The sequence below is a fragment of the Nilaparvata lugens genome, chromosome 6 (genome assembly GCF_014356525.2).
Source record: "Nilaparvata lugens isolate BPH chromosome 6, ASM1435652v1, whole genome shotgun sequence".
NCBI lineage: Eukaryota > Metazoa > Arthropoda > Insecta > Hemiptera > Delphacidae > Nilaparvata > Nilaparvata lugens.
The window spans coordinates 14,208,675-14,227,403 of NC_052509.1; the positions used below are offsets into that span (position 1 = coordinate 14,208,675).

The window sequence follows — 18,729 nt, forward strand, 5'->3', positions numbered from 1 at the left end:
CCTGCATCACTGTGGAAGCACCAACAACCCGTGTGATTGCCCTTCAATTCAACAAGTCAATGAAATAAAATATTTAGGAACAATAGTGGACAACAAATTCAAATGGGACAAGCACATTAATCTATCAATTACCCGGATCAGGAAGCTTCTCTACAAATTCTATCAACTCCGTAAAATCCTCAACTATGAGACATTAAAAACTGTTTATTTTTCTTTAGTGCAATCAATTTTAAGATACGTCATAATAATCTGGGGAGCTACGAATTTTACACATGTTGAACCTCTCTATAAACTTCAAAAACGAATACTAAAAATAATAGGCTTCAAGGAGAATCAATTCCCCACGAACATTCTTTTCAAGGACAGTAAAGTACTGAGTGTAAGACAACTCTACATCCAGGCTATCATCACGCGAATGAGGAGAAACAACGAACACATAAGACTGGCAGATCATAACCATCAAACAAGGCAGAGAAACACGTATTCAATAGTACCAAGGATGAACACTACATTTGGGCAAAGAAACTACACATATTTGGGACCAAAATTTATAATTCAATACCAAGTTACATTAGGGAAGAATTCAATAGACACAGGTTCAAGAAAAGTTTATTTTCCTGGTTGGTTGATATTGGAGTGGAAAATTGTGAAAATTTAGTTAGACTGTAAATATTGAAACTATTTATTCTTCATTCCACTCTTTACTGTTTTTCATTTTTCTAAAAATAACCTTTCTTATTATTATCCTTAATAGAACATTAATATTTATTTACTAATTCCATAATTTTGTTTGTTTGTATTATACATTTTTACTAATTTTATTATAAAAAACTTTAATCCCATATCAGTGAATGAAGTTTGTAAATAGTAATTATTACACGCAATAAGCAACTAATTACTTATACCCCAACACATATAATATATAGTGGGGTGTATATTTATTCATTGAAATTATCATTTATTCATTGTTGAAACACCGCTGATTTATGTAGTTATATTACAATACTATATTATCAATATTCTAATGTTGCATTCAATCTTCATTGTAATTAATAAGTTTTCATAATATGTGAAATTTGCTGCATAATTGGCTGTTGTACTGTAATTTATTGTAGATTCGTGTATGAACCAGAATGTATTGTAACTTACTTGAATAAATAAAATTTGAATTTGAATTTGAATTTGAATTTGAATTTGAATTTGAATTTGAATTTGAATTTGAATTTGAATTTGAATTTGAATTTGTTCAAATGTTAATTAATGAATAATTATTTAACGAAAATCCCAATTAAATGCCCGAAATTCCCGGGTTGTCAAATAATTTTTGTATAGTAGCTCTCATCGAATTTCCATCTTGCTGTTTACCCTGTTGTCAGTATTTGCAGTAGCAGAAGTCTTCGGGTTGATTCACAGCAATTGGGATTTTCGTTTAATAATAATTAATTTAATCTACCTTGGAAAATTATTGGCGATGCATAAAGTCTTTGTTACTGTCGTAGATTTTGATATCTTATATAGGTACCGTATATTTTCATTGACTGCTTTGTCATCAAACAACGCATATCTCAGTGAACGTTTGACTGTACGATGCTGTTTATTATATTGCTTTTCGTATTTTAACAACATGCTGCCTAGTGTTATGATAGTTACATGTCTAGTAGGACTATATATTTCCAATATAATGTATATTATACATTTGAATACTTTTCCAAAGCTAAAGACAGTTACCTACATTAAACGTTTTAATAGATTAAATTAGTGTTCCTAATCCCTCTATTTCTGTGTTTTCTGCATTTTTCATCCAAGCAATCAAAATGCACAACTCCAACATTTTTCTGTAAAACATTAAGATTTTTTCAACATTTATAGAGTGAAAGAAACACACTATACGGTACTGTTTTGCAACGGAAAACCTCCCTTGGGATAATCAAATACCAGTTCTACTACCTAATAAGTAGGCCTACATCCACGTTTTAGTTTGTGTTCTACAATATTTCTCATTTCTATTTTATGCATTCTGCATTTCCAGGACCAAGAGTAATCATTCCTACTAATGTAGTAAAATTCGATGGAAAATTACTGCACGAAGTTCAGAAGAAAACATTCTTTATTGAAAATTGCAGTAATGTTGTTACCAACTTCATGTTTGACTGCAATGGGGTAGATTGTGTCAAGTTTACACCGGATTTCGGATTACTGCAACCTTTCCAAAAGTTGCGCATAATAACCAGCTATGCAAACAAGTTGAGAGGCCAGAAATTCCATCAATTCATGTGCTTGATTGAACATCATGTAAGTTAAGTGGATGTAAGGTTTACTAGTATAGGCACCTACCTACAGATGGAAATTACTGTGAAATTAATTTTATTCAAATGAATATTTAAATTATGAATTATTATTAAATTAGTATTAAACAAAAATATGTTTACTAGTAGATATTCAAGTTTTATTTTCTACTATAGAGATGAATAAATAATACAATGAATAGGTGATAGAATTGAAAGAAGTTTGTGATTTATTTATTGATTTGGTTTATTCAAAACAGTGAAGAATTAGGACTTTATCAATGAGACACCAGTGATCATGTAGTTGAATTTTTATCGTGAGAAATTTTCGAGTTGAAAAATGATTCTCTCACATCAAGATTTTGCCAACTTGCATCCGGGTATTTCCGTCTAACTTGTATTTCCGTCAGCGATGGTACACTAGTCTTTGGGAATATTTCAAACTTGCATTTCCCTGTTGCCACGAAATTATGCTCTGACTCCACGTGGAACAGTCGTCTCGTTGGTGGAGAGGAACATAATTTGCATGTAAAAGATCAGTGTCAATGAAACCCCAAATTGAAACACATTAACATCGATAGCTAGCATCGGTCCTTCCAAGTGGGGGCTTTGCCCCCAAACTTAACATGACTGGAAAGTAATTGTGCAGAAATTTATTGAATGTAATACGTCGTAGTTGAATTCACTTAATCTTATTAGAGCAATCTTTATTTCGAGTTGATGAATATCTGAATATGAATGGTACAATACAGAATGTGGAAAATTCATCACTTATCTACATTCTATTTTCAGCCACCAATTTCAATCTACATTGTTTGCACCGAGAAAAAAATGACCAACGGACAAAATGACAAACCAATGCTATTTCATAGTATCAAAACGTTTTTCCCACAAAATGAAATTTCTACTGATGAATTGAAGAGAATTATCGATGGCAATGAAAGCAATAGAAACTGCATAAAATTATCCGAGCACTACATTGACTTCGGTACATGTAGATTCGGTGATGTTAAACAGACAACGATCACACTAACCAATTTTAGTGGAGCAGAAACAACTATCCAGTGGATATCAATGGGTCAAACAGGTTAGCAATCAAGCCCTCGACTTTTGAGTAGCAGATAGTTCGAAATAATTGCGTTAGAAACATTTATTGACCGAGCGAAGGGAGGTCTAAGATTCAAGTCGACGGTTTGGCATTTCTCTTAATGTTTGAATGTTTATATGTTGCGCATTTACTGATGCGAAACGCGGTAATAGATTTTCATGAAATTTGACAGGTATGTTCCTTTTTTAATTGCGCGTCGACGTATATACAAGGTTTTTGGAAATTTAGCATTTCAAGGATTATATAAAAGGAAAAAGGAGCCTCCTTCATACGCCAATATTAGAGTAAAAATCAGACTATAGAAATATTCATCATAAATCAGCTGACAAGTGATTACAAATATGTGTGGAGAAGCCAGCAGTCTATTTCTGTATCTCCATAAGGTCTATAGTTTCAATCAGTACTTGTGGATGAGAATACTTCGTGAGGTCTACTGTTCACAGAACTACTAGTTTTACAATTACTATAAAATATATCATTAACACTTTTTGCGTTGACTTTTGCTAGTAGTACTGTATGCCGTGCGGGATGCACGACAATAAAAAGTAAATTCATATGGCTTTTGTTAGTGGGGAGTCCCTTGTTGGAAGGTCGTGTACCTCGCCTCAATATATAATTCAAGCCGTCAGTAGGTCTTACGACTGTTATACTTCAGCCGGGACCGACAATTTAACGTGCCCATCCGATAACACAGGATGAGTGACCTGGTTAAAAACTTTTGGTAATAAGAGGGTTTGAACCCGGTGTGTCTAGGCTGCCACGCAAGCACTCTGTCCACCAGACCAAACGCCCTCTACACGGCTGGGCTCTCAATTATTTACACACAAGGATGGACAGTCCCACACATGGTGGGTTTAGCTTACTATGGTCAGCTCATGTCTGTGCGTAAATGCATTCATGCAGTCATGTGCTTTATGGAAAATAAGACTAGATTGTGATAGATTTCTTTGTATTTTTCGGAAATAGCAGAGCGGCTCACAGATAAACCATCTACTTGTAACTTTATCTCTCGATACATCAATATTTTTAAAAACAATTTTTAATTACACATCAGCTTTATAGGAACATTTGATTTTTTTATAATGTTTCGGCTAGTAAAATGCTGATGAAAGTTATTAATATCTAGATCTGAAACAAAGAATAGTATATACACCGTAAAAGAAGTTGAGGTTACTGCCCGATACTGCCCGATCTGATAAAACCACACATATAGGGATGTCAATCCCGGGACTGAATTCTAATACCGGCATTTCGGAATTATCCAATATTGATCCCGGGATCCCAGGACTGATCCCGGGATTGACAAAAATCAGTTTCATGCACTTTTAACCAATAAATTGTTTCTCCTCAACTACATGTTCAGTAACAGTGTGTGGAGATGAAAAAGGGCTCATAGAGGGAGAGGATATTATTGGAATGGAAAAATACTTATGAATACTATTAAAATTAAACATTCTATTCCTATAAATGTTTTGAAGATTAGGAGTAACTTTATTCAAAAGCTGAACCACTACTAAATTGAATTTTGTAGAACCAGCTATATATTCACTTCAACTGGATATTCTACTCATGACAGAGAGAGAGAAGATAATGAGGAATAATTACACAGAGAGTGAATATGATGCTTGTTTATTTCTGATTTCTGAAGTCTTTTTTAAGTTCTGAGTGCATTTCAAGGAAATGACATCAGCACTATATGCCCTTCTAGACCAGTGAGTATAGAATGTAATAGAGAATAGAATAGAATTATTCTTTACTAACTGGTCTAAACTGGTAATTGTGATGCTGTGTAAACAGAAACAATAAACGTAGAGGCATAACAGCCGATCAACAACCATTCTGCAAATGATGCGAACCGATAATTTGAATTCTATCAGAGACAAAAAAATTGTCAAACAAAACTTACGCTTATCCTTTTTCTATGATTCTATTTAGCCAGTACAGAGTACAGTATATTATGTAAATAAAAGTGAAATTTCTAATCCCGAAAATCCCGGGATTGTTAGGTATCAAAAATGGACCGGAATTCGGGATCCCGAGATTGACATCCCTACACACAAATCTTGTGAATCGTAAATCACCAATAGTTATTTATAATTATAAGCATTATTTATATAGTTACTATAAATGACCTACAGTCTGTTTGTAGAAAGTATTGACTTCTGAAATCCAATTTCTTCTATAGTTTTTGGCACTTAAACATTGGATGAATATTAGGAGAATATTAGCCACTTCACCCACAATAATTTTTTAAGTGTGTAAATATAGGCAATAAACTAGTATTTTGTTTATTCTATTGTAGTGAGAATCTGCTATAAAGATCGAACATACATGAAATTTCAATCTTTTTTCTAAAACTTTGGATTAATTCATCATCGAGACCACAACCAATTATCTTGATGTTGATTGCATCAATTTCCTATCATGTCATTGGAAATTTCCTATCATGTTATTGAACCTTTTTTCAGATCTTGGAAAGAATAAAGTGTTCAGGATTCATCAAGAGCATGATACGATTTCGCCTTCTCAAACAATGAATTTGGACTTATTTTTCACACCCACTCAACACGATAAGTTCTACTCTGGTAGATTCGATGCCATTCTTCTCTGGATGGAGACGATAATTCTTATTCCAATCAAAATCATCATTATTGGTGAGTTATTTCAATATAAATCAACTAAATATTATTATTAATATGTATATTATAACATTTATAATTGCTCATAACTGATTTAATCAACTTCCTCATTTATTAATTCCTTATCTAATTTATGATTTCCCAATACTGTATCCCTTTAATACCTTCTGCTTCATCCATTACCCACAATTGTGGAATCGATTGCGTCAAAAAATCAAAGCACGTACAAAACACATTCAACAAAAACTGTAACAGTTCAGATGGCAGTGATCCAGTACTCGCGCTCTAAGTAAAACTTCAAATTATCACCCATAAATTCATTCACACTGTAATATGCCTTGTTACACAGTAGCTTCCGGACGGTTCTCCGGAAGACGGCCTCATCCAATTGCTTCACACTATTAGGCAGCTTGTTGTAGAATTTCTGAGCTGAAATCCTATAACTGGCCTGTGATCGGTGGAGGCATCTCCTGGGGATATCCAACTGCTCACTGCGCCTGGTGTTGTGGCGGTGGATGTCACTACGGGCAGCTAGAGTATGCTGTATCTTCTTGACATACACCAAGCACAGGAGGATGTAATGGCTCAAGACAGTCAGTACACCAAGGTGAGCAAAGATGGGCTTGCAGTGGGCAAGATGGTCACTGCCTGTTATAATTCTTGAAGCCATCTTTTGCAGCCTCAGTACATCAGCAGCTACTGCCAAATGACCCCATAAGAGAGCAATCCATAGGTGATGTGGCAATGGAAGAGAGCGTGATACATCATTAACAGATACCTCTCCGTCACCAGGCCCCTCATCTTTAGCAACAGGAAGCAAATGCGGGAGAGTCGGCTGGTTACCTGCTGTAAATGACTGTTCCAGCTAAGTTTGCAATCCAAGACAAAACTCAGCAGCTTTACTGCTGGATTCTGAAGGTCACGCTGTTCTCGTGACAAGCTGCAGATGATCTTTTGTGTCTTATCCTCATTCAGCTGGAATCGATTAGCTAGGAACCATGAAGTGGCAGATCGAAGATGCTCCGCAGACGCCTCCAAAACCCGCTCAAGCTCAGCACCAGATGACAGCAGTGATGCATCATCCGCAAACATCAGAGAAGAACCATGGTCGTCGAGGTCATTTATCATAACAAGGAACAGTGATGGCCCCAGTACCGATCCCTGAGGAACACCAAAAGCCACCGGAAGGGTCTGGGAATTTGCACCACTGAGGGAGACAAGCTTAGTCCTTTCAGAAAGGTATGAGTCCAAGATGGAAAGGGCCGAGTCCCTTAGACCGTAGAAACTGAGTTTTCTAAGTAGAATGTGATGGTCCACACAGTCGAAAGCTCGGCTCAGATCACAGAGAGCCAGAGCAAGAGATTCACCATCCTCGAAGGCAGCATCAATCCGCTCAGCTACATGGTCGACTGCACCCACTGTTGATCTCCCAACTCGGAAGCCAAACTGCATGTTGGAGAACAGACCATTCTCCTCGAAGAAAGCCTCCAGCTGAGGCTTTATCACTGCCTCAATCACCTTGCCAAAGACAGGAGTTATGGAGATTGACATGAAACTAAGAAGGTTCTCACGATCACCCTTCTTGAAGACTGGGACAGTTCTTGATGTTTTCAAGAAATCAGAAAAATTTCCAGACCTCAAGCACTCATTGACAGATGCAGAGAGAGAGAGGAACTGCAATGGCATCAGCAACCTCTCTTAGAATGCTCATAGACATGCCAAACACATCTGGACTTCAAGAGGATTTGAAAGAGCGTATGATCTTCCTCAAGGCAGCTGGTGTGGAGGGGCGAGAGAAGGAGAGATGCTCCTGTCCCGGCTGGATTCTTCCTATTGTATGTTTGACGATAACTGTTTGATTAACTAAGAAAATTCATACGGTACCGTACTACATTATTCTACTTTATATTAGTCTTTCTTAGTGAACATGCATTTCTCTGAAAACAAGCTCGGCTGCTGTAATCTGAAAAATGAGTCCATCAATATATTGATAATATTGTAGATCAGGGAAATTAGAGAGAGACAAAAAATTAATTCATGCATGAAGATAAATACATTTACCTCAAGGGTTACTGTTGATCTTATTTTCTCTAGAAAACGTATTCATAGGCTATGTATTGAAATTTTTCAACTTCTATCAAACAATTCTGAACAGATAATGTTTTCGTAAGTGTGACATTAGCAAAAGCATAATGAAAACAATGTACATTATCGTTTATTAAAGGATATACTTTAACAAATAATGCCAATTAGATAATATAATGATTGATTTCTATTTTCAAGGAAATTCGTTCCAAAACTATTCTTGGATAGCTGAATATAGTTTGGATTTGCAGAAAAATACTGTTCATTTGTTTTCATGCCAAGACAATTCTAATAATATTAGGACTTTTACATTGAAACGACATGGTCACCTTCCAATGATGTTCAAATTACATTCATGGTATGTATATTGAAGTACTTTTAGAATTTATTATCGCATCTAGACTTCGGATAAACAAAAAAATACTTGAAAATAATTTTATATTTTGGCTTTATAAATGAATTATTGCTTAAAAATATTAAAAAGTCGCGTTACCTCTATAACGTGAGAATTACTAAGGCCTGGTTGAAAAAAAATTTTTTGATCATGATTAAATACCACGAGAAACAATCAAAGAAGGCTTTAGTACAACCGGGCCAAATAACTTTAAGCCGTTAGCAGGGTTTTCTCTATGTTTCAACTAGAATTTACTACTTTTTGAAAGAATCACCTAAGAAGTAGGTACATAATTATTTTCAATGTCTAAAAGAGCATCATTAAGCCTCAATGTGTTCCTTCTTATAAAATACAATTTCCTAAAAAAGATTCAAGTATAATGTCTTTTTAAATGTTAAAATTATTGTGCAATTCGTATATTAGACTACTCCTATCTCATTTTATCAATACGCTACACATTTCACAGCTCCTTAGACATTGAACCAAAAGAAGGAGTGGTGCATGGCCCATATCAAATATTCACTGTCAAAAGTAAACTTGCTGCTTCTAATAATCCATGTAGTAAGTCCTTGAACGAGACATTGACTCTTGAACTGAACTTGGATTATCAGGTATGAAAAGGCATCACCTAATACATTTTTTGTCAACTGTGAAGTGTGGTTAATGGGACTGATAATGATGAGAGATGAATGGACCTTTAGATGTAGGTGGGTTTCGAACCAACGGGAAGCGGTTTTCAACTTGATATTTAGAGAAGTCGTTCGTCAAGTGATAACCCTTCCAAGGAGGTGTAATTTGGAAGTGGATGGAAATGTAAATATATAATAGAAATTGATATTATTGAATACACCTCTTTAGATTATTTGAGATATGAAATCGGTAGGTAATATCATCTGAAAAGTTTTTTATTTCTATTACTAACTAGCTGGCCCGGCGAACTTCGTACCGCCAAATAGTATAAGCTGCGTTTACACCAAAGCTATCAACAAAATGTGAATAACTTAATAATTATAGATTCTATTAGATTGAAAATAACTTATCATGCACATGATGAACATAAATGTGTTTGTCAAGCTCTGTTCAATCTAATTGAATCTATAAGGATTAAGTTATTAACATTTTGTTAATAACTTTGGTGTAGACGCTGCTTAATGCATCTCATGACAAACTTCAGCTGGATGCACACCTGAGTAGGCACGATGCAGCATTTTATTTATATAGATAATTTTCCAACTGCCAAATAAATAATTTACTAAAAATCAATAAATTCTGAACACCGAAGACATCACAATTATTCGAAACAAAGCAATGTCTTTAGAGCATGTAGGTCTTAAACCTGAGGCCGTACTGCTGGATGGTTACACACAGAAAAGTCATTATGTTTTTAGTCGGAGCGTTTAGAATAAAATACATGGGCGGTTATGGAGCAGCAAACACTCTTGTCTACAACTATCTACCGACGGCTGTTGGATGACGCAATGATTATAACAGCTGATTTTTATTTCTGTGTGTGGCCAGCTCAAAAATCTTCTCCCATAAGGATTACATGTAAACTTTTAAGGACCGTAGGAAAGAGTCCTGAAATCGGATTATAAATTACATAGATTTTTTGACCATAAACCTGCTCCTGAACATAACGAACACAACTAAAAAATCATCAAAAATTCGGCGCACACATGAAAATCTGGTGTGGCGCACTCACACAACTTTCCTTGCCGTTATGAAAATTGATCACCTGACGCTAGTGTTCCCGCGCATCTCAAGTGTACTTATAAACAAAGATCTAAGCCAGCTGGTGACAGGAAAATAACGCTGGAGACACACGAAGTCTGCTATCTCTAGTGAATGATTTAATAGAATCAACAGTTGCCAACAGTTTGCAATTGAAATAATAACATTTTCTCGAATTTCGAGCTTATTTTCAATTTTAGGTGAAAATGTTATTGAATATAAGTTGTAGAGATTTTTATGCTCAATCTTTTCCTATTGAAATTTTTTGTTCAAATTGTATCTGAAGCCTGATAATTGAGAATCTAAAATTAAACTTTGCATAGATGGGGTGGAGCTCTTGGAATTTTTAGAGATATGGGACTTGTTGCAGTTGATAGAGCGACTATTTCAGGTATATAGATAACTAGACGTCAGGCTCGCTTCGCTCGCCATATCCGTCTAGCCAGGGGGCTCCGCCCCCTGGACCCCCGACTGGATCGTCCAAGAATAAGATCAGCAGGCTCGCTCCGCTCGCCTGCATTTTTCATTTGAGCATTTTCATCATATGTTAGGACGATCCAGTCGGGGGTCCAGACTAAACGTCTGGCTAAACGGATATGGCGAGCGAAGCGAGCCTGACGGCTAGTAATATAATATTCCCAGGATTGAAGTAGCAGTGCCCAATAAATTTTTCCGCGATAAATGCATTTAAATTTTCAACTTGGTGCCAACCTAACAAAGTCAACTCAACTTAATGCCAACTTGACAAAATTATTAATTTAGTTGCCAGTTTACAACTGTTTCGAAGAGGTACTCTATCTAGATTATAGTTCTATAGTAACATATGATATGGAAATTTCAATTATAATTAACAGTTTGGGAGAAGAAGAATATACATGCTAAAAGACGAACTTTAAACCCTAAAAAACAACCCTTAGAGTTAAAATATGGCCAAAAGATTTCTTAGTGCGCCTCTAAAGGGCCAACTGAACATACCTACCAAATTTGGACGTTTTTGGTCCGGTAGATTTTTAGTTATGCGAGTGAGTGCCATTTCGCTTTTATATATATAGATTTTCCAACTGCCAAATAAATAATTTACTAAAAATCAATAAATTCTGAACACCGAAGACAGCACAATTTATTATTCTAAACAAAGCAATTTCTTTAGAGCATGTAGGTCTTAAACCTGAGGTTGCACTGCTAAATGGTTACACACAGAAAAGTCATTATGTTTTTGTCGGGGCGTTTGGAATAAAATACATGGGCGGTTATGGAGCAGCAAACACTCTTGTCTGAACTATCTACCGACGGCTGTTGGATGACGCAATGATTATAACAGCTGATTTTTATTTCTGTGTGTGGCCAGCTCACAAATCTTCTCCCATAAGGATTACATGTAAACTTTGAAGGACCGTAGGAAAGAGTCCTGAAGTCGGATTATAAATTTGATAGGCCATAAACCTGGTCCTGAACATAACGAACACAACTAAAAAAATCATAAAAAATTCGGTGTACACATAGAAAAGTTATTGAATGTCAAAATTTGAGTCTCGATTTTTATTTATATAGACTAATATCATCTGAAAAACTAAGTTTGTTCTAGTTGGAGAGAGGTGTACTGATGAACTTGTGTTCGTATGCTGTTTCTATTTTAGTAGTCTACTATAGTCCGTGCAAACCATAGTTTGCAACACGGGGCTTTATGGCCAATGTTTTTTCAAAATAACGATAAGAGCACACTTTTGCCGCTTTTATGCTTATTCTATCAAAAATGCACATGCTCTCTTTTTCGCTCTTTCTCTTACACAATTAGCTCACAGGCTCGCTGGATTCTGTGAAATCTGGCAGCACTGTATTCTATAAGAGCAATGCTGCCATCTAAGGTTTCCATAGACTATATAGGTATGTTTCTTATAATAAATCTTTTAGTATATTTCTCTGGCAAATTGTCAATTACTATTAGCCTACTGAATTTCATTGAATAACTGTGTCAACACATTTCAGAATTCTTTTGATTCAATGTAGAAAATAATTTATAAAAGCTTCATTTTTTCAATTTTGTATAATGTGGTTTGTTTTCAGGTTTACATAAACATTATTCAAACAATTGGAAAACCCACTCTGATCATAAATGACGGAAAGCCTTTGAAATTTCCGATGACTCATCCACTCTGCTGTCAGACCATCAGCGTTGGATTGAAAAATCCAACGATCTGCTGTATGAGGTGAAACACTTTACAAATCCACAATAAACTTCACGGAGTTTTCCACGTACAAAACTAGGCCCTTAATTTGATAGAACGATGACCTATTTCTATTTCTAATATCGAGAAAACTGAAAGAAAACTAGATAAGCGATTTATTTGTGATCATATGATTAATTGACAATAAATATATATTATATGTGTGAATTATAAATAGAAAAATCTCAATTGAAGACTCTTGATTGAGCAAACTGAATCAAAATGCAAAAATCAACCAAGATAAAACACATTACATTTATCTGATAAGATTGATTACTGTATTAATTTTATGAAATGATTGAATCTTATTTTCAAAATTGGTGTGTTTTTTCGAGCTTAATCATTCTCATAAACAGCTCTTATCATGGTTCTTATTAATTAAATTTTTCGATGAATACCTTTCATGTTAAATTAATAAACTGGGACATTATATTCTGTACAGTGGATAACTGAACATTGTTCACTTTGAGAATGTAGACTTCAATTTATCTTACTCTAATACAGTAATTGTTATTTATTTTTTCAAGGTATTCTTTTGAAAGCAATAATGAACCACCTTCGGCATTCAAACTCCCAAAATTGACTAGTTTGATCAATGGAAATGAATTCAGGAAATCTTTCTGGCATTTCATGCCCGTGAATACTGGAGAATATGAATGCACCGTAACATTATTGATTCACAAGATCGATTCCGAAGAGGTTTTCAAAAGAATACCAATTCTCATCAAAGGAGAATGCAAAGCAGGCCACTTAAAGGTAATATTTTCCAAAATTTCAAATTTCCTAACCACTTTTGAAGCTATGTCTGTAGTTCAATCTGACGATATTCTACATTTGTATACTCGAAATTTCTATATGGTTCTCGATCTCTGATCAATTTGAAACCCTTATTAGTCAAGATGTTGCTACTGGTAAATTTTAAATGCGTACTAATTTACCCTCTTGAAAATGTGGAGTGAACACATCAAGTTAATTAGCAATTTAATTTCATTAAATTAAAGCGTTTTCAATATAAAATTCAGTCATGTTGTTTTTATCATTGTTGAAATAGGCTATCACCATCTATTTTACTAAATACGTACGAAAGGAGAATAATACCTTGCTCATTATTACAGTTCAATACATATAAAATACAATAATATCGCATAATTATCTTGTATGATACATTCTATCATAAAATACAAATATTCATTGTCTATATATAATTCTATTATGAATGATACTTTATACTACCTATATATTTATGTTCATTATTATATGTTTTTGGTGATACTAAAACTGAATTTCTCTATAAGAGAATTACATTGAAAAAACGATATATTTTCTTTAATTTTGTTATCTAACGTGAAATTATGATTTAAATTTGTAGGTTGACAAAATCAACTTCTCACTTGGTAAAACTGTTCTTGGAAGTTACAAATCAGAGACCTTTACGATTACGAATGATGGAGAATCTACTTTACACATTTCTCTAGGTTGTAAAACACTTTCTGGAAATGAATTAGAAGATATCTCTTTTCATCCTGCAAGAGTAACAATTGGTGCTGGAGAAAGTGTTCAGGTATTTGCAAAATATACTTTTATTCATACTACTGTATTGTCAACTAAAATGTAAGGTAGCCTCTGTAGCTTTCAAAAATATTATTTCCTTTCCAATTCATTCGATTAAGCTAAAATTGGAACTTTTTTATAATGTGGTGATGAATGAACTTTACGACTTTTTTTAAACAGTAAAATATGAGTTTGACAAACTATATGATTATGATGAAAATAATTCATAAGTACTCGCATTCTACGTTGATTTTTCTCAATTGTAGGTAAAGTTGAAGGCCAAGCCCGTATGTCTAGACCAGCATTCTCTAAAGATAGGCTGCAATCTTAGAAGCTCTCGATTCTCAAGACAACCTATAACAGATAGTTGGATGGATCTAGCCACATTTGATATCATTGGAGTTTATCCGAAATTGAAGATAGTCGATGTAAGGATTGAATCAATTCCATTCCTAACCAAATATAACATTTGGAATATTTTGGATATTAACAGGTCCGTAAAGATGTTGATCCTCCTCCTTTTATTTTTCAGAATAAGAACAGCTTTTGATAATATTGAAAGAATAATTGCGAGAAAGGTTCCAAGGTTTTAAACAGACTTTGTAAACTTTGTGATTTTATTGTGTAAAGGATAAATCTTTATGAATCCTATTAAATCATCATTGATTACAATAGTAATTGTAGTTTGTTAGCTGATATATAAGCATATAATTAAACATATAACACATTATTCTTGGATAATATAAATGTTTAATGAATTGAGAATATTTACTAATAAATAGAACTGATAAGATAATTATTATAGATATGATTATGGACATAATAATTATTGAAACAGCTTCTACTATAGTGTCATACGCATCTCCAATGAAAAACTGGTAGCTTGCAGCAAGTTTTCACATTAAAAGAAGAAGAAACATATTTTTGAAGATAACCGGATTAAAAATTGATTACATTAAAAATTCAGGAGTTTGATGACACAAAAAGTCAATAAAATGTTATTTAATTAAAATATTTTTTATTCATAATGTTTACTTTTGTACTATTTTATCAAAATATTCAGTACCATATGTATCATGATGAATTGATTATTACTGAATTTATTCATTTATAGACTCAACGATGCTCTTGGTAAATTGTCATTTCAAGACTTTTCAAAAGAAATAGAAATTAATCTGCCTGTACTGACAAGTCATCCACCATTTAACAATAAAATTGACATCGTTATGTTGATAAAAAACGTATCTGACTGTGGTATCGAATGGTCATTGAGGAAAAATGATCACCAGTGTTCCTGCAAGGCAGAAGAAAAAAGAATGGGATTTAATACTTTTGTGAAGAGATTGTGTTGCGTGCATGTCGATAAGATAATAATCATTCCGACACATGGGGTTTTGCAGGTGAATCCATTAAACATTATTTTCTTCACAATGTGAATAATTACCTGCTAATTTTTGGATAGTTTTTGTTCTGGAATGTTGACTCCATTAATATTAATTTGTAAAAATAAAATAAAAAAATCTCGATCGATATAGTAAAGAATTGTACAGAATGTACAGTAGCGTAGTCTGCTCAATTGAAATATTAATTAATTATTGGTGAATAATCAATCAATCGTCTCAACTTTATGCTTTATTTTGTTGATAATATTTTTTATTTTTCAGAGTTTTGAGACAATGCTCTGGACAGTGAGAGTCGAATACTTTCCATCCGGTGCACAAAAAGTAGAATTCGCATTGGATTTTTTTCCTGAAAATAGATCAGAATTGGGGTCCAGATTATCTTTGGTATTTTCACGGGTTGCTCCAGATGAGAACAAAGCTTTATTCCCCTGTGACTCCACAATAATCAATAACGTCATCAACTTTGAAATGCAACCAATCTTCATTAATGAGCTCAAATCACAATCACAGGTAGAATACTAATATTGTGTACCGGCTACCTGTACTTGATTTTGTTACTCTTGGCAAATTATAGCTTGTGACTTGTGCTGTTCCCTTCCTTGAGCTTTCTCATGGTTAGTAGCCTATAGTTGAAGCTGTTCTCATTCTTGGTCTTAGAACTTTGAACTTTTGATTGGGGAGTTGAAGGGTTTCTTAAAAATAAAGCCTCTAAATTATTAGACTATAATTCTGTGAGTTCAATTGTTTCAGTCGCCTTAATGATGATTTTTGAATTTTGATCTTCCATCTGCAGATTATATTATTACTTTCCAATGTCTGACAATTATCCTCAACAATTCTTCTGTTTTAGGTGCTATGGGTTTACAATCCATTCAAGCATTCAGTAAACTATACAATAAGAAAAGTTCGTGGTGGAACAAAATATATAAAATGTTTGAATCCTTCAGAAAGTGTTCAACCTTTTTCTCAGCATCCTATAATTTTCTCCTACCTGCCGGTTACTATTAATTCTACCGAAGTAAGTATTATGAAGCTGGACTTATAGAATTTCGAAACCTTTTCATGCCGTCTATAATTCTTATAATCTGTTAAGATTTCTTCCTTATGCATTTCTAATATTGTTGACAACGACTTTTAGTAGATTATTATCCTTATTTTAGATTGAAGAATAAATGTAGGGTAATATAATCAATTCGTACATGAAAAAACCAACTCCTATATGCTATACTTGCTATTTTTTAACAGGCAAAATACAACATTTTTATTGATAACAAGAAACAATGCAATTTGATTGTGAGGGGAAGCTCACAGCTGTTCCCAGAGTACAACCCTTATGTATTGTGCAAGAAGATGGCGACTGGAAAGAGCTTGATTCCTTCATCGAAATTGGAATTATCAGTTAATCATATAGCTTTTCCAGTGATCCACCCCAACGATGTTGTAAAACGAATCTTCTTCATAAACAACAATACAGACGAGACACTTCGATATCATTGGCAGAGGTAATTTACCATTTTACAGTATTCTATAATTCTAATCCCATCTCACTTAGTGAATTATTTTTAGAAGTTTATTTAGAACAATGGTGGGTTCTATAACGGCACTAAACATAAAACTTAAAATTCAACTCCTTCCTTATGCTCCAGAGTATTCTCAAAACTAGTCCTTCCATTCAAACTTGTGTAGCTTGTATACTTCATCCATAATTGTATATACTTAAGTATCGTAATTTATAATATTAAGTTATTAAAATTAATAAAGAAAAATAACGTTATCTAATCGAATAAAGTATAAAGTTTTGGAATTTGAATAGAATGAATTTCTTGTCCAAAAACATTTACTCTCATGTACCATGTACCCTACTTATTTTTTTAATTATTTTCCAATTCGATTCATAGCCTGTTATACTACCTGTTGATCTTGATACTACCTGGGAGAAAAACCAGACAGTATTAATAAAGCAATCAAATGCACTATACAAAATTTTATCAATATATTTTTTACCAGATTTATGAGATATTTGTATAGGATGTGAAAATTCAAACACTTCTTTATTTACGATAAACACCGAGATGTTGCAGTACATCTCTTGATAAAATAAAGCAGAGAGATTAAACCATTGAGATTCCATCTATTGCAGCGGATTGAAAAAGAATATTAGTATAGAATAGAAGCCTATATATAGTTTTGATTTCTAGTACACCTTTTCTCTTGATGTCACGATTGTATAGTCTCCTAATGCTATATAAAAATTGATTCTAATCTCTCCTATTATGAATTATGATTCACTTTGTTCAATCCCCAGGGTTATTATTAAAGGTCGACTAAAACTTGAAGTGATACCGAAGTGTGGTAGACTCCAGCCCATGCAAAGAAGGATGTTGACACTGAAATGTTCAACAATGGGTAGAACTTGTCATGTTCTGTCAGCAATTGTATGCAGAGTTGTGGATGAGACTCGAGCTATGAGATATTGCGAAAAGAAAATTAAATTCTTACAAGATGAAGAAAATTTAGCTCAAGAGTTCACAATAACTGAGAAAGGGATCTCATATCCCGTAAGTATTTCATCTTTATAATTTTAAGGGTTTTTTTTTTCAATTTGATACAACAACTTTCGTCACTCATTCACGATTTTATTTATTTATTTACATTACAATATTAATGTTGTAATCATATTAATGTTGATCTTTTTAAAATGTCGAATTCCATATGCATTTTCCAAAAAATGCCTTATCCATTTCTCCATCAATAAACGCTCTTAACATAATTTTCAATAGATAGTCCATATAGTATCCCATATGCTATGACTAGAAAGATGATAAACTCTCATCTTCGGTCTTCTCTAGCCTGTTAGCAAAATATCCCAATGTTTTCTTATTTATTACATTTTTTTCTAATGAGCAGTTGATCCATGGTTAAGATGTGAGAAAAAGCTTGGTCCCATATACGGCCGCTGCAATTTCGAGATTTTTCTCGTGACTGAACCATCTGTAGGCTACCTCACTATTAAGGCTGTGCAAAGGCTAGTAATACACTTTCTACTGGTGGTAATTTTCAAAGTTTTTCGATTTGTATATCATCAAGCTATCAAAATGAAAAAGCTTTCTCAGGAAAACATTTTTTTCCGATCATTACTTTTTGAGATATGAGCGCCTGAAGTTTGAATTTTTGGGACAGAACATATCAAATTCGGTAAGATATAAATCCATGAAATTTAGAGGATAGATTCTTAATGGTATTGTTGATCTAGTAAAACAAAAATTATCTGAAAATATTAATTTTTGAAAAAGTTATTCAATTTACCA

At 33.7% G+C, this 18,729-nt stretch overlaps 2 protein-coding genes across 3 annotated transcripts; both read left to right on the forward strand.

Annotated features, from left to right (window-relative positions):
- Positions 1 to 1,411: 1,411 nt before the first annotated feature.
- Positions 1,412 to 5,994, forward strand: LOC120351802. 2 transcript variants are annotated; one of them, XM_039430172.1, is made up of 3 exons: positions 1,412 to 2,292; positions 3,078 to 3,372; positions 4,925 to 5,085. In XM_039430172.1, exons 1-3 carry the CDS (start codon positions 2,011 to 2,013, stop codon positions 5,056 to 5,058), a joined length of 711 nt encoding a protein of 236 aa, XP_039286106.1. In that variant the 5' UTR covers positions 1,412 to 2,010; the 3' UTR covers positions 5,059 to 5,085. The 2 variants fall into 2 exon arrangements, with proteins under 2 accessions (XP_039286106.1, XP_039286107.1); XM_039430173.1 differs by lacking the exons at positions 3,078 to 3,372; positions 4,925 to 5,085 and adding an exon at positions 5,862 to 5,994.
- Positions 5,995 to 8,774: 2,780 nt separating this feature from the next.
- LOC111051239 lies at positions 8,775 to 18,000 on the forward strand. Its single transcript, XM_039431358.1, has 10 exons — positions 8,775 to 9,122; positions 12,307 to 12,449; positions 12,995 to 13,223; positions 13,837 to 14,028; positions 14,285 to 14,511; positions 15,133 to 15,418; positions 15,683 to 15,931; positions 16,272 to 16,439; positions 16,667 to 16,923; positions 17,727 to 18,000. Exons 2-10 carry the CDS (start codon positions 12,382 to 12,384, stop codon positions 17,998 to 18,000), a joined length of 1,950 nt encoding a protein of 649 aa, XP_039287292.1. The 5' UTR covers positions 8,775 to 9,122; positions 12,307 to 12,381.
- The last annotated feature ends 729 nt before the right edge of the window (positions 18,001 to 18,729 follow it).

Bases quoted from the DNA above. Each gene is read 5' to 3' on its own strand.
- LOC120351802 (XM_039430172.1), top strand. From the start codon at position 2,011: ATGCATTCTGCATTTCCAGGACCAAGAGTAATCATTCCTACTAATGTA. The intron at 2,293-3,077 runs GTAAGTTAAGTG...TTCTATTTTCAG, and splicing joins TGTGCTTGATTGAACATCAT to CCACCAATTTCAATCTACAT. The intron at 3,373-4,924 runs GTTAGCAATCAA...TGAATTTTGTAG, and splicing joins GATATCAATGGGTCAAACAG to AACCAGCTATATATTCACTT.
- LOC111051239 (XM_039431358.1), top strand. From the start codon at position 12,382: ATGACTCATCCACTCTGCTGTCAGACCATCAGCGTTGGATTGAAAAAT. The intron at 12,450-12,994 runs GTGAAACACTTT...TATTTTTTCAAG, and splicing joins CCAACGATCTGCTGTATGAG to GTATTCTTTTGAAAGCAATA. The intron at 16,440-16,666 runs GTAAGTATTATG...ATTTTTTAACAG, and splicing joins TTACTATTAATTCTACCGAA to GCAAAATACAACATTTTTAT.